This window comes from Bufo bufo, chromosome 3 (assembly GCF_905171765.1).
Source record: "Bufo bufo chromosome 3, aBufBuf1.1, whole genome shotgun sequence".
Classification (NCBI taxonomy): Eukaryota; Metazoa; Chordata; class Amphibia; order Anura; family Bufonidae; genus Bufo; species Bufo bufo.
This window is the reverse complement of record NC_053391.1, coordinates 224,067,495-224,083,439: the sequence shown is the minus strand read 5'-3', so window position 1 is coordinate 224,083,439 and position 15,945 is coordinate 224,067,495. Positions and strand designations below refer to the sequence as shown.

General features: G+C 43.9%; 1 protein-coding gene across 1 annotated transcript in view; it reads right to left on the bottom strand.

Annotated features, from left to right (window-relative positions):
• Nucleotides 1-15,945, bottom strand: part of DSTYK (dual serine/threonine and tyrosine protein kinase) — a 103,419-nt gene that overhangs the window by 19,003 nt on the left and 68,471 nt on the right. Inside the window, exons 4-6 of the mRNA XM_040423984.1 lie at nt 4,940-5,175; nt 3,769-3,852; nt 1,365-1,541 (exon numbers count right to left, since the gene is read on the bottom strand). Of these exons, the coding sequence (XP_040279918.1) occupies nt 1,365-1,541; nt 3,769-3,852; nt 4,940-5,175 (497 nt within the window). The remainder of the gene's footprint in view (nt 1-1,364; nt 1,542-3,768; nt 3,853-4,939; nt 5,176-15,945) is intronic.

Sequence of the window (15,945 nt, the reverse complement as noted above, 5' to 3'; positions counted from 1 at the left end):
AAGCCAATTTTCCTCATTTTAAGGCCGAATGCACACGGCCGTGGAACACAGGCGTGAGCGGTCCGTGGCATCCCGGCCTGGCATACTGCCGAGAGCAGGAGCGCATGGCTTCATTGGTTGCTATGACGCTGCACTACAATACACTCGTATGATCTATACGAATGTATTACTGTAGTGCAGCTGCGGCATGAAGCGCATGGCGTCATAGCAACCAATGACGCCTTGCGCTCTTGCTCTGAGCAGGATGCCAGGCCGGGATACCACGGACCGCTCACGGGCGTGTGCATTCGACCTAAGGGGGGGGAAAAAAAATCTTTACTTCAATCAGGCGATCACAATAACTCTCTGTATCAACGACCCTTCTCTAGAATTCTAGTAACTATAAGGCCCCTTTCACACGGGCATCGCAGAAGAGGTTCGGATGCATAGCGGGAAACCCGCACGAGTGCACACACAATTTCAGTCAGTCAGTTTTGTTTGAATGATAAGTAAAATGACCATTGAGGGTTAAAAAATAATTTAAAAAAATTACTTGCCTCATCCACTTGATCGCGCAGCCGTTATTGCCTTTCTTCTTCTTGCAGGACCTGCAAAAAGACCTGCACTCCTATGTTTATTCAGCAGGACCTGCGCTGACGTCACCGTGCTCACCATGTGGTGAGCGCAATGACGTCAGCACAGGCCCTTTTGCAGGTCCTGCAGGAAGAAGAAAGACGACTATAATGGCTGCGCGATCAAGTGGATAAGGTGAGCATTAAAACGCTTTGCACTCGTGTGGAAAAAACTGAACGCAAATCGCAGCCAAAACTGACAGAAATTGCGTGTGCACTCGCGCGGGTTTCCCTCAACGCATCCAGCCCTCACCTGCGACGCTCGTGTGAAATAGGCCTTACTGGAGTGCTGGAATCTGCAGAATTATCAATACAGCTCTGGAATAAAATAGAGTGTGATTTAAGAGCAGTACAAGAAAATGCGATGCATTTACATAGAGACTGTACGTAAATAAGATATTTCTAAATACAAGTTGGCATTGAAAAGTTGGAGACACATTTTCAAAGGGAATCTGTCACCAGATAAGGAGTCCAGACCAATATCAATATTAAGAGCCCGAAAACCCTTTAAAGTCTTTTAGCACTGGGTTTGAATTGGATAAAGAAACACAGGAGGAACAATAAGCTACATGCAGATGTTGTTCTGGTTGTAATCCACTTCAGGCCCTTGACCCCAGTGCTGCTAACCAAATATGTCACCAACCCCCCCCCCCCCCGCCCCCCCCCCAAAAAATGTTTTTAAATAAAATGTGTCCAGCCAGATTACTGTATACAGTCTCATAACACAATGCATGTACATTTTTTAATACCCACCTGTTTGAGAGATGCTGCAAAAGCTTCATGAGAGCTTTTCAGACGCTTACAAAACTGGCTGCAGATCCGCTTTGCAAGTTTAGATGCACTCAAGCCTTCAATAGCGTCCTGAGCCACCCTGCGTTTCCATTCAGGGGTTATGGATGGGGGACTCACCCAAGTAATGCGCTGTATTATCTAAAGGTGTAAAACAGCATCAACATCATAAAGGTGAGGCAGTCATACACAATAAAAACAGATTTCCTCTTATTGGCAGCAACAGTAGAGACTTCATGACATACGACAAAAGGAGGCTGGTGCTCCCAAACAAGGGTTCCTGCACATGGACATATTACTGCTCGTTGCAGAAGCCACACAGTGAAAGAATGGATGAAATTGAATTCTGTCCTGATAGATGACGAAAGCTTTTCCTAACCAAACAAGGGTAAGAACTTAACCCTTTCTTGCCATTATAGGTTTGACACAGGGGCATAATTTGCATGTGCCCTAAAATGTCTAGTGCCCCTTAGGGCACTGAGAAATAAAAGTCTGATGAAGTCTTATCTTAAGAGAAGATAATTTTATACCAGTCTCCCTGTCCGAGCCACTGAAAAACACCCCCATAGCATGATGCTGCCACCATCATGGGGATTGTATTGGGCAGTACCCAGATTGAGGACACTTAAAATTGAGGCCAAAAGCTTCAATCTTGGTTTCAACAGACCACAGAATATGGTTTCTCAGTTTTTTTTTTTTTTTTGCAAATTCCAGGAGAGCTTTTGTGTGTCTTTTCGTGGCATCTTGACATCCACTCTGCTATAAAGTCCAGATTGGTGGAGTGTTGCAGTGATGGTTGACCTTCTGGAAGGTTGTCAGTATCTTCGGAGCTCAGCCAGAGTGACAATTGGGTTCTTGGCCACCTCTCTTACAAAGGCCCTTCTCCCCTGACTGTCACGGCCTTGGTGTTGCATGCTGGTTGCTGGCGGCAACGTGTTGTTTTGCAGCATGTGTGTGCTTTCCTCCTTTCTCCTGGTTCCTTCTCTGCCTGGTGCTGGAGGGGTTAACCACCTGGCTGGGTGTGGTCACGTGGTGTTTATATTGCCTGTGGCTTGTAGGATGGAGTCAGTTGTACGCCAGCTTCTGTTGGTGCTGGAGCTTTGCTCCTTTCCTGGGTGTTCCATCTGCCCAGTCCTTGAGGGCCACCTAGCGGTTTTCGGTGGAGAGTTCCGCTCTCACCACACCGTGACAGTATGTCCCACTAGGTGGCCCTCAAGGACTGGGCAGATGAAACATCCAGGAAAGGAGCAAAGCTCCAGCACCAACAAAGGCTGGAGTACAACTGACTCCAGCTTACAAGCCACAGGCAATATAAACACCAAGTGACCACACCCAGCCAGGTAGTTAGTGATTCTGTCAGCTGGATTTTAGTAACAGAACTTTTGACATCACCAAATCTCATCTGTCTTGTCGCTTTTATTACTATGCCAATTACCTCAGTAATGTGCCCAAGGGGCTGTCCCTCTGGCCGTTGGTGCCCAGCTGCACCTATTCTCTAGGAGCCCAGCACCACCCCACTGCTAATTATTCACTCCTCATCGCCAATGGTGCGCCGTAATCTCACGCATGCACCCTGGATCCACTGGTCAGCGTCCCCGAGCGAAGTGCGCAGACAGCTGGCACATGCGTGCTTAGTTCACGGAGGCTGCTGCCAAGACACTGCGCGGGCGCTGACTAGTGGATGCAGGGTGCATGCGCGAGATTACGGCGCACCATTGGCGATTAGAGGAGTGAATAATTAGCAGTGGGGTGGTGCTGGGCTCCTAGAGAATGGGCGCGTCTGGGCACCAACGGCCAGGGGGACAGTCCCTTGGGCACATTACTGAGGTAATTAGCATATTAATAAAAGCGACAAGACAGATGGCAGTAATACTGGTATATTTTAAAACAAATCGAGGAGACTGATGTGGTGATGTCAAAAGCGGTTACTAAAATCCAGCTGACAGAATCCCTTTAACCCTTCCAGCACCAGACAGAGAAGGAACCAGGAGAAAAGGAGAAAGCACACACACATGCTGCAAAACACATTGCACGGCTAACGTGTCACGGCGCACAACAACAAGACCGTGACACTGACTCCAATCAATGTGCAGAAACATCTCAAAAGATAATCAAGAGAAATGGGAGACCCCCAGAGCTAAAATTTCAAGTATCCTAGTAAAGAGTCAGAATATTTATGTCTAAGCAAAATGTTAAATTTATTAAAAAGGAAAAACTAACAAAAATTTCTAAAATTCTGATTTCACTTTCTCATCGTGGGGTATTGAGTGCAGATTTTTATTTTAGCGCAGAGCCTGTTCTGTAGTTATTCAGTACAGCATTATACTACAGGAGGTTAATATGTATGTGTTGTAGAAAACCTTCTCACCTGGACTATCTGCTCCCACACCATTCTGGTGACTGTGGATCCAGAATTAAAAGTGACCTCCACGTGATATGCAGCATTCAGGATCTGGCAAGACATACAACTTCCTTAGTAAGGAGTACACAGTGAAGACAGGAGTAACCTCTGATTATACAAAATGTATTTCATTCCTGCAATCATTCATCAGACTGCAATCACCCGCTGTGAATTCATGCCTAAATAAAGAGGTTGTAAAACACGGTTTTGCTGACAGTGCTGTACCTGACAAACTAGCAGCTTTGCTGGAACATGATATACAGGGATACAAAAAAAACTATTATTGCATGCTGTAGTTAAAGCTGTCGGCAACTTTGTTTTTGCTCTTGTCAAATTGCGTCTGTTACGTGAAAAAATAATTTTCAGAACTGGTTTTGATTAAAAATTCTCAACTGTTCATCTTCTGCAGCCAGCATGCAATCTCCTACATTGCAGGCTGCTGAGTCCCATTACACGAGCTCTGACAGCTCTCTTTGTAGCCTTGATTTCTCCTGAAGGATATTTGGAGCGGACAACACTTTGATTTAGGTTTACTTTACTTGGTTAAGTGAGATTTCAAGAGATCAAAAAACAGGGTTAGAACTAGCAGTAGAAGCAAGCTTGTCAACTGATTTTACTCTGAATGGGACTGAGCAGCCTGAAATGCACGTGAACAATTTTTAATTAAAACCAATTCACATAATAGATGCAATTCGAAAGAAAAAAAGTGAAGCTAAGGTGTCCATAGACAAATGATTTTTCACAAAAAATTATAAAATGTTATAAGCTTAGCAATTCTCAAATACAGCAAGCCACGCTGACTGCTACCATGTGGCGGCAACCAAGTTCCTCATTATGCCACATTACAATTTAACATCACTGCGTTCTTGATCTACACGACCTCTAAGATGAAAAATGTCGCTCTTACATCAGGTCAGTTGTACCAGTCATCAATGTGCCGACTATGGACTTCTTTTCCTTTCAAAGTGCCATATAGAACTTGTTATAGTCACCAAATGACTGAAGCAACCTTAACATGACCGATTATATGTGACGGACATTGCTCCCTTGCCGATTATGTAATCTAACAATTGGCAAAGTGTTCATACAACCACTGCATATAGCTAGCTTCAGTCCTGCCCAAATCTGCGACTCTTACCTGTTTCAGGTGGTTGCTTGTTATATGAGAAGAACACTCTTGCTGGGACCTTTCTAGACTACGGAGACATCTTTCTAGAGTCCCCACAAAGCTTTCTCGCAGATAATCCACGGAGCTGATCAGTTTGTTCACCACAGCTTGGTTGAGCCGTGAAATGATCAGCTCTTTGATCTGAAAGATGCAGTTTTTCACTTCCTGGGCTCCTAGAGGCTCACCATTTTGTGGGATGGCGATACCTGAACAAACAGCAGAAGAAAATTCATAAATTCGTTACTCAGAGATCCTTGTTTTCACATATGCATTTTGGTGAACTGTGACAACTGCAAAAAATGGCAAAATGTATACACTACTGGAAAATCGTAACAATGCGACTGAAGTGAGATTGACAAAGTACAGTATATACTGTTAGTGGTGGTTAGTCAATGATCCCACAACCAAGGTGGTGCACCCTTAAAGTCTTTTGCAGCAGGGTATATGTTCAGATATTGTTTGTTTGTTTTAACGCAATAGGTCTTACTTCAGCAAGTTTCACCGCTCCTGACATGTCTGTTTTAATAGCTACTTGCATATCCCATGTAATAATAATTCGGAGCATCTACTCTTATGGCTCTATGTTGTGCCATTCCTCTGTTATTTATACTAGAAGTTATGAATGAATTGCTAGCAGTCTGCAGTAAGGGTACAGAGGGGAGGTAACAAGTTGGGGGTGTTTACCTTCACAGATTGACTATCCAATCAGTGCTGGCATTGTCAGTCTGTGCAGGGACACCCCCCAACTTGTTACCACCCTTCTGTACCCTTACTGTAGACTGTTAGTAATTCATTCATAACTTCTAGTAGAAAATAGAGGAATGGCACAACATAGAGCCATAAGAATAGATGCTCCAGAATTGTTCGTATGTGGGGAATGCATGAAGCTATTAAAACAGACATGTCAGGAGTGGTGAAAGGTCCTCTGTAAAGGGATTGTCTCCCTTTAGCAAACAGCATTTATTATGTAGAGGAAGTTAATACAAGGTACTTACTAATGTATTGTGATGGTTCATGTTGCCTCGTTGTTTATTGTGATTGTTCATGTTGCTGGCTGGATTCATTTTTCCATCACATTATAAACTGCTCGTTTCCATGGTTACGGCCACCCTGTAATCCAGAAGCTGTGGCCATGTTTGCACACTATAGGAAAAAGCTGTGTCCTACGCCCACTCCCACGGACCCGACCACAAGAGCCCAGCTTTTTCCTATAATGTGCAAGCACGACCACCACTGATGGATTGCAGAGTGGTTGTAACCATGGAAACTAGCACAAAAAAATAAATATCAAGCACACTGCATACACAGATTTATATGAAAATAAAATCAATATTTTATTAAATATAACATATAATATGATAGACAGATCAGCCACATGGAGGAGCCACAACATAGGTCACAGACAGTAATGTAAACATGTAACAGCAGTGAATAGAAGTATTAATCAAAATATGGCAAATAATACAGAGCAAGAAGTGTGCTCCTCCAAAAACACCCTAACACATGTTTCGCATCAGCTTCCTCAGGGGAGAGAAAAAAAAGTTTTCCCCTGAGGAAGCTCACGCGAAACACGTGTTGGGGCATTTTTGGAGGAGTACACTTCTTGGTTTGTATAATACTATCAGAAAAACAAAAAACAGACCCCAGGGGTTAGGAAAGTGGGGGAGGGGGAACAGTGCCCACCCAATGTATCCACAAATAACATCCCTGAGAGATAACTCGGCACAAGCTCCCGAGTACAATGGCAAAACAACAGAAGAAAATGGAGCCAAAAATGCCAAATGATAGATGGTAAAAATATAGACTTTTATTATGTAACAATGCACAAGTAAAAATGCAATTACATGCATATGATGCCAGGAGACAAGGGAAAAAACGGCGCCACCCTGGGAGGGACACACTGGTCAAAAAATACGTGAATATAAAGGATCAAATAGGGATATATATGGTATAATAACCTACCCTAAGATCACATACATATACATGGTAAATGGTGAGTCACTAATCAACTGCAGAAAAACCCAAAATGGATAGTAATAATGATGAATAAAGACAAGCAGCTATAGGAACCGCCGCACTGAATGCAAACCAGAGATCAGTGAGCATCAGTATTGTTACATAATAAAAGTCTATATTTTTACCATCTATCATTTGGCATTTTTGTATAATACTATGTATTATTTGCAGTGCCATATTTTGGTTTAAACTTCTATTCACTGCTATCACATGTTTACCAGTGTACTGCGATTGTCCATATTGCCTCCTCTGCTAGCTTCATTCATTTTTCCAACACATTATAAACTGCTTGTTTCCATGATTACAACCACCCTGTAATCAAGCAGTGGTAGTCATGCTTGTGCAATATAGGAAAGAGGAGTGCAAGCTTCTCTGGTGGCTAGGACCGGGGGAATGTGCATAATCCAGCATTATTTCCTATAATGTGCAAGCACGGCCACCGCTGCTGGATTGCAGGGTGGTTGTAACACCTGGAAACTTGCAGTGTATAATGTGATGGAAAACGTATCCAGCCAGCAAAGAAAGCAATATGGACAATCACAATACATTAATTTTCTCTAATTTTCTCTACATGATAAATGCCATTTGCTGATGTGACACAACCCCTTTAACCCTTCCCATCAATAAAAAATGCTGTTTGAAGAGCTCTCACTCTCACATCTATCCTGGCCTAACCTCTCTGATACCCAATTGGACGAGACTGAAGTAGTCACTTATTGATCAATTTGCACCATAATGATGAAGACATATTGTGGGTTTCCAGGGAAAAAGAACTGACTCCACTCTCCATTATCTCGCTCTACTGGGTTGACCCTCAGACTGGAAACATCTCAAATGTCCCTTTCACAACTCCTTCCTCTTGGCATACAAGAGTTACAGTATTACTTCTCAAAAGCTTCCAAGTCACCTTGCCCACACCAGTATAGTATGTCCATTTCTCACCCACCTCACTTCCTTATCTGGAAGAGACATGGATGGGTGAAGCCCAGACAAGCTGCTGCACCCTAACTGCTCACATGGTAGGGTTATAATAGCCAACGGAGGCCCTTACATAACACTTCTCATCACACCATGGAATCTAGGCCTGTGTGTGTCTCATCTCCCAGATTATTATGCTTTTTTTTTTTTTTTTTTTAACTCGTTTTATTGAAGATTAACAGGCATGAATCATGACATCATGAAGCAGTCACAACCCACGCAGGGGAGTCACTGGCTTCTCAGCAAATTATACAAGGACATGTCACAGAAAGACGGCTTCCCACCCAGAAATCTATCAAATAAAATCAACAGACAGGTTAGTGCTATAACATATTATTCAGACACCAATTACAGCCTTACAGGGCATCAATCAGTGGGGTATTGCCATCAGGGTCCCCCCCCTAACAGAATGCAAATGCGTATGATGCAAGGACTGAGATGAGGAGCACCACTCCCCCCATACCTTTTGGAATTTCTGTGGGCACTTCCTATGGGTGTAAACCACTTTTTCCATAGACATGGCATGATTTACTAATGCTTTCCACTGGTTGACTGTAGGGGACCTGTCTGCCATCCATCTTAGTGCTATCGCCTTTCTGGCCAAAAACAGGGTCTCCCCTAAAAATATTCTCTGATGATGCGTCCACAGCTCCTCATCTAATACTCCTAGAATACATACTTTAGGACAGACTGTTATCGGGGCAGATACCATTGTTGACAGAATCTCCACAATTCTTCCCCAAAAGGCCTGCAAGTAACTACAGCTCCATATCAAATGCCAAAAATCAGCTCTTTCGTCCTGGCACCTGTGACATCTGCTGCTAGGCAATCTCCCCATTTTATACAATCTGAGAGGGGATAGATAACTTTTCATATTGCATAGAAGCTGAGTTAATCTATTGTTCACCGATGGGGAAACCTTAGTGGGCACTAGCAGAGCCTCCTCCCATTCTTCAGCATCAAGTGTAGGAATGGAAGTTTTCCATTTTGCCTCCACCTCCAGTGGTTGAGGTATCATGCGATCACCTAGCAGTTGTGTGTATAGTATAGATATGATACCCTTAGGTCCCTGGGATCTTAACCACCTCAGCCCCCAGTGCTTAAACACCCTGAAAGACCAGGCCACTTTTTACACTTCTGACCTACACTACTTTCACCGTTTATTGCTCGGTCATGCAACTTACCACCCAAATGAATTTTACCTCCTTTTCTTCTCACTAATAGAGCTTTCATTTGGTGGTATTTCATTGCTGCTGACATTTTTACTTTTTTTGTTATTAATCGAAATTTAACGATTTTTTTGCAAAAAAATGACATTTTTCACTTTCAGTTGTAAAATTTTGCAAAAAAAAACGAGATCCATATAGAAATTTTGCTCTAAATTTATAGTTCTACATGTCTTTGATAAAAAAAAAAATGTTTGGGTAAAAAAAAAAATGGTTTGGGTAAAAGTTATAGCGTTTACAAACTATGGTACAAAAATGTGAATTTCCGCTTTTTGAAGCAGCTCTGACTTTCTGAGCACCTGTCATGTTTCCTGAGGTTCTACAATGCCCAGACAGTACAAACACCCCACAAATGACCCCATTTCTGAAAGTACACACCCTAAGGTATTCGCTGATGGGCATAGTGAGTTCATAGAACTTTTTATTTTTTGTCACAAGTTAGCGGAAAAAGATGATTTTTTTTTTTTTTTTTTCTTACAAAGTCTCATATTCCACTAACTTGTGACAAAAAATAAAAAGTTCTATGAACTCACTATGCCCATCAGCGAATACCTTGGGGTCTCTTCTTTCCAAAATGGGGTCACTTGTGGGGTAGTTCTACTGCCCTGGCATTCTAGGGGCCCAAATGTGTGGTAAGGAGTTTGAAATCAAATTCTGTAAAAAATGACCTGTGAAATCCGAAAGGTGCTCTTTGGAATATGGGCCCCTTTGCCCACCTAGGCTGCAAAAAAGTGTCACACATCTGGTATCTCCGTACTCAGGAGAAGGTGGGGAATGTGTTTTGGGGTGTCATTTTATATATACCCATGCTGGGTGAGAGAAATATCTTGGCAAAAGACAACTTTTCCCATTTTTTTATACAAAGTTGTCATTTGACCAAGATATTTATCTCACCCAGCATGGGTATATGTAAAAAGACACCCCAAAACACATTCCTCAACTTCTCCTGAGTACGGGGATACCAGATGTGTGACACTTTTTTGCAGCCTAGGTGGGCAAAGGGGCCCATATTCCAAAGAGCACCTTTCGGATTTCACTCCTCATTTTTTCCTGAATTTGATTTCAAACTCCTTACCACACATTTGGGCCCCTAGAATACCAGGGCAGTATAACTACCCCACAAGTGACCCCATTTTGGAAAGAAGACACCCCAAGCTATTCCGTGAGGGGCATGGCGAGTTCCTAGAATTTTTTATTTTTTGTCACAAGTTAGTGGAAAATGATGATTTTTTTTTTTTTTTTTTTTTTCATACAAAGTCTCATATTCCACAAACTTGTGACAAAAAATAAAAACTTCCATGAACTCACTATGCCCATCAGCGAATACCTTGGGGTCTCTTCTTTCCAAAATGGGGTCACTTGTGGGGTAGTTATACTGCCCTGGCATTCTAGGGGCCCAAATGTGTGGTAAGTAGGTAAATGACCTGTGAAATCCGAAAGGTGCTCTTTGGAATGTGGGCCCCTTTGCCCACCTAGGCTGCAAAAAAGTGTCACACATCTGGTATCTCTGTATTCAGGAGAAGTTGAGGAATGTGTTTTGGGGTGTCTTTTTACATATACCCATGCTGGGTGAGATAAATATCTTGGTCAAATGCCAACTTTGTATAAAAAAAAATGGGAAAAGTTGTCTTTTGCCAAGATATTTCTCTCACCCAGCATGGGTATATGTAAAATGACACCCCAAAACACATTCCCCAACTTCTCCCGATTACGGAGATACCAGATGTGTGACACTTTTTTGCAGCCGAGGTGGGCAAAGGGGCCCATATTCAAAAGAGCACCTTTCGGATTTCACAGGTCATTTTTTACAGAATTTGATTTCAAACTCCTTACCACACATTTGGGCCCCTAGAATGCCAGGGCAGTATAACTACCCCACAAGTGACCCCATTTTGGAAAGAAGAGACCCCAAGGTATTCGCTGATGGGCATAGTGAGTTCATGGAAGTTTTTATTTTTTGTCACAAGTTAGTGGAATATGAGACTTTGTATGGAAAAAAAAAAAAAAAAAATAAGCATTTTCCACTAACTTGTGACAAAAAATAAAAAATTCTAGGAACTCGCCATGCCCCTCACGGAATACCTTGGGGTGTCTTCTTTCCAAAATGGGGTCACTTGTGGGGTAGTTATACTGCCCTGGCATTTTCCAGGGGCCCTAATGTGTGGTAAGTAGGTAAATGACCTGTGAAATCCTAAAGGTGCTCTTTGGAATATGGGCCCCTTTGCCCACCTAGGCTGCAAAAAAGTGTCACACATGTGGTATCGCCGTATTCAGGAGAAGTTGGGGAATGTGTTTTGGGGTGTCATTTTACATATACCCATGCTGGGTGAGAGAAATATCTTGGCAAAAGACAACTTTTCCCATTTTTTTATACAAAGTTGGCATTTGACCAAGATATTTCTCTCACCCAGCATGGGTATATGTAAAATGACACCCCAAAACACATTCCCCAACTTCTCCTGAGTACGGCGATACCAGATGTGTGACACTTTTTTGCAGCCTAGATGCGCAAAGGTGCCCAAATTCCTTTTAGGAGGGCATTTTTAGACATTTGGATACCAGACTTCTTCTCACGCTTTGGGGCCCCTAGAATGCCAGGGCAGTATAAATACCCCACATGTGACCCCATTTTGGAAAGAAGACACCCCAAGGTATTCAATGAGGGGCATGGCGAGTTCATAGAAAATTTTTTTTTTTGGCACAAGTTAGCGGAAATTGATATTTTTAATTTTTTTCTCACAAAGTCTCCCGTTCCGCTAACTTGGGACAAAAATTTCAATCTTTCATGGACTCAATATGCCCCTCACGGAATACCTGGGGGTGTCTTCTTTCCGAAATGGGGTCACATGTGGGGTATTTATACTGCCCTGGCATTCTAGGGGCCCTAAAGCGTGAGAAGAAGTCTGGAATATAAATGTCTAAAAAATTTTACGCATTTGGATTCCGTGAGGGGTATGGTGAGTTCATGTGAGATTTTATTTTTTGACACAAGTTAGTGGAATATGAGACTTTGTAAGAAAAAAAAAAAAAATTCTGCTAACTTGGGCCAAAAAAATATCTGAATGGAGCCTTACAGAGGGGTGATCAATGACAGGGGGGTGATCAATGACAGGGGGGTGATCAATGACAGGGGGGTGATCAGGGAGTCTATATGGGGTGATCACCACAGTCATTGATCACGCCCCTGTAAGGCTTCATTCAGACGTCCGGATGCGTTTTGCGGATCCGATCCATCTATCAGTGCATCCGTAAAAATCATGCGGACATCTGAATGGAGCTTTACAGGGGGGTAATCAATGACAGGGGGGTAATCAGGGAGTCTATATGGGGTGATCACCACAGTCATTGATCACGCCCCTGTAAGGCTTCATTCAGACGTCCGGATGCGTTTTGCGGATCCGATCCATCTATCAGTGGATCCGTAAAAATCATGCGGACATCTGAATGGAGCTTTACAGGGGGGTAATCAATGACAGGGGGGTGATCAGGGAGTCTATATGGGGTGATCACCACAGTCATTGATCATGCCCCTGTAAGGCTTCATTCAGACGTCCGGATGCGTTTTGCGGATCCGATCCATCTATCAGTGCATCCGTAAAAATCATGCGGACATCTGAATGGAGCTTTACAGGGGGGTAATCAATGACAGGGGGGTGATCACCACAGTCATTGATCATGCCCCTGTAAGGCTTCATTCAGACGACCGGATGCGTTTTGCGGATCCGATCCATGTATCAGTGCATCTGTAAAAATCATGCGGACATCTGAATGGAGCTTTACAGGGGGGTAATCAATGACAGGGGGGTAATCAATGACAGGGGGGTGATCAATGACAGGGGGGTGATCAGGGAGTCTATATGGGGTGATCAGGGGTGATCAGGGGTGATTAGGGGTGATCAGGGGCTAATAAGGGGTTAATAAGTGACAGGGGGGGGGGGGGGTGTAGTGTAGTGTAGTGGTGCTTGGTGCTACTTTACTGAGCTACCTGTGTCCTCTGGTGGTCGATCTAAACAAAGGGGACCACCAGAGGACCAGGTAGCAGGTATATTAGACGCTGTTATCAAAACAGCGTCTAATATACCTGTTAGGGGTTAAAAAAAAAACACATCTCCAGCCTGCCAGCGAACGATCGCCGCTGGCAGGCTGGAGATCAACTCTCTTACCTTCCGTTCCTGTGAGCGCGCGCGCCTGTGTGCGCGCGTTCACAGGAAGTCTCGCGTCTCGCGAGATGACGCGTATATGCGTGACTGTGCGCAGCGCTGCCACCTCCGGAACGCGATCCTGCGTTAGGCGGTCCGGAGGTGGTTAACACTCCTATCAAGGGATATTTGGAAATGCTACGGCTCCTGGGCGCCTAAGGCGTGCCTCAACTGAAGGTACCTATAAGAGAGTATGGGGAATCTCAAACTTCTCCTGTAATTGCTGCAGAGACCTTAATACTCCTCCAACATACAATTCTTCCAGTGACAAAATCCCACACCCTTTCCAAATAGTCGATCCCTCCAGATTTACCAAGTGCGGAAACATGGGATTATCCCAGAGTGGAACAGCGTCAGGTAAATCTTTATACGAGTCGAGTTTGGCCGCCTTCCATACTTGATTAGCTAACTTATGAACAGGGAGTAGTCTTCCAGGAACTAAACCCGGGGACTCCAACACAGGCCACAGGGTAGACAGATTAAGATACTCCTTCAGCCAATACTCCGGTCCCAGCAATTCCCCCTGTTTCACCCATGTCGCAATATATTTCAGCTGACCAGCTAGATAATATAGGAAAAAAATCAGGCAAGGCCGCCCCTCCATGGAGCCTAGATCTCTGCAGCACTCTCAAGGAGAGCTTCCTCCTGGCCTTACCCCAGACAAAAATCGTCGTTAATGAATGCAGTCTGTCAAAGAAGGCCTTAGAGACCGGAGCGCATGCATGTGACAGGAGGTACAGACCCTTTGGAAGTAATATCATTTTGACCAAGTTCAATCTCCCCATCACCGAAAGTGGCAAGGACTTCCATGTCTTGAATTTATCAGTAAACAAAGATTCTATAGGGTCTATATTTCTTGCCACCGACGCGTGAGGATCCCTTGTGATTACAATACTAAGATATTTAAAGTGGTCCACTACTGACAAGTTGTGAAAAGTCTCCGGCCAATCATGTACCCAGAGAGGCATAATAGCCGATTTCGTCCAGTTTATGTGCAGGCCCGAGTATGTTCCAAACTTCTCTATCACATCAGTTGCGCTCGGAAGAGTCCGCTCGGGCTCATCCATAAACAGGAGGAGATCGTCCGCATATAAGCCTATTTTCTCTTCTCTATGTCCCTTAGAGATCCCCATAAAGGACTCATCCTGTCTAATACGCAGAGCTAAGTGTTCCATCACCACCGCAAACAATAATGGGGAGAGGGGGCAGCCCTGTCTGGTGCCTCTGTGGAGTGTAAAGGAGTCGGACTGGGTGCCATTAACTAGTATGTTAGCTTTAGGTCTTTGATACAAGATTTCAACCCATCTCATAAACTTTGGGCCAAATCCGAATTCCCCCAAGATCCGCAGAAGGAAAGGCCACTCTACAGAATCGAAGGCCTTGGCCGTGTCAAGAGATGCCAGGGCCCACCTTCTCACTTCTGCCACCCCTATCTGTGCCATGACCTGCGCTCTTCTGATATTGTCAGAGGTAGTCCTACCCGGTATAAATCCAGCTTGATCCTGATGTACTATGGAAGTTATCACTTTGTTCAAGCGGGAGGCCAATAGCCTAGTCAGAATCTTGTAATCTAAATTTAACAATGAGATTGGCCTATAGGAGCCACATTCATTCGGGTCTTTATCTGGTTTTAGTATTACTACAATGGTAGCATCATATAAAGTTTCAGGCAGTTGATGTCGCTGATGCGATGCTGAATATAATTTAAGGAGTTGGGGCCTTAGAATCTCACTGTATCTAGAATAAACTTCTACAGGGATCCCATCCGGGCCAGGCGCCTTCCCCGCAGGGAGATCATGAATAGCTAGCTGGATTTCTTCTAAAGATATATCCTTATCTAGTAAGTTTTTATCCACCGCACTAAGTCTAGGATGAGTCACCTCGGCTATATAATCGCTCAACTCCCAGTCAGTGTAATGCGCTGCGGAGCTATACAGTGATTGATAGAAGCATTTGAAACCATCTAGTATTCCATCCACCGATTCCACCAGTTACCCTTCAGGGTTTAGTATGCGTAATACTGGGGGAGACAGTTGGTTGGCCCTAGCAATATGAGCTAGGAGTTTACCCGCTCTATCCCCAGATTCAAACGACTGTTGCTTCATGAAGAATATTCTGTGCTCACTTTTTTCCTTAAGATGCAGCATATAGGACCTGCCCTTAGCCATCCATTCTATTCTATTCGCTTCCGTGGGATCTGAACAGAAAGAGGCCTCAGCTTCTCTACATTTGGTGTGCAAATCTAGTTCCTGTCTAGCTGTATCCCTTTTCACATAAGAGATGGAGGACTTTAAGCAGCCCCTCAGGTAAGCTTTCAGGGTGTCCCACAGTAGCAAGCTCTCTGTCTCATCACCTTGCATATCCAGGAAAACCCGCTGCTGGTCAGGAATTCTATCATTCTGGGTCAGAAGAGTAAGCCAGAAAGGGTGAATTCTCATTTCCCCCCTCTAGAGGCGGCCCCAGGAATATTCAAACGTGCCACAACCGGAGCATGGTCCGAAGGTCCCTGCGGCTCATAATTAATTTCAATCAGATCCGTATAAACTGCAGCATTGCC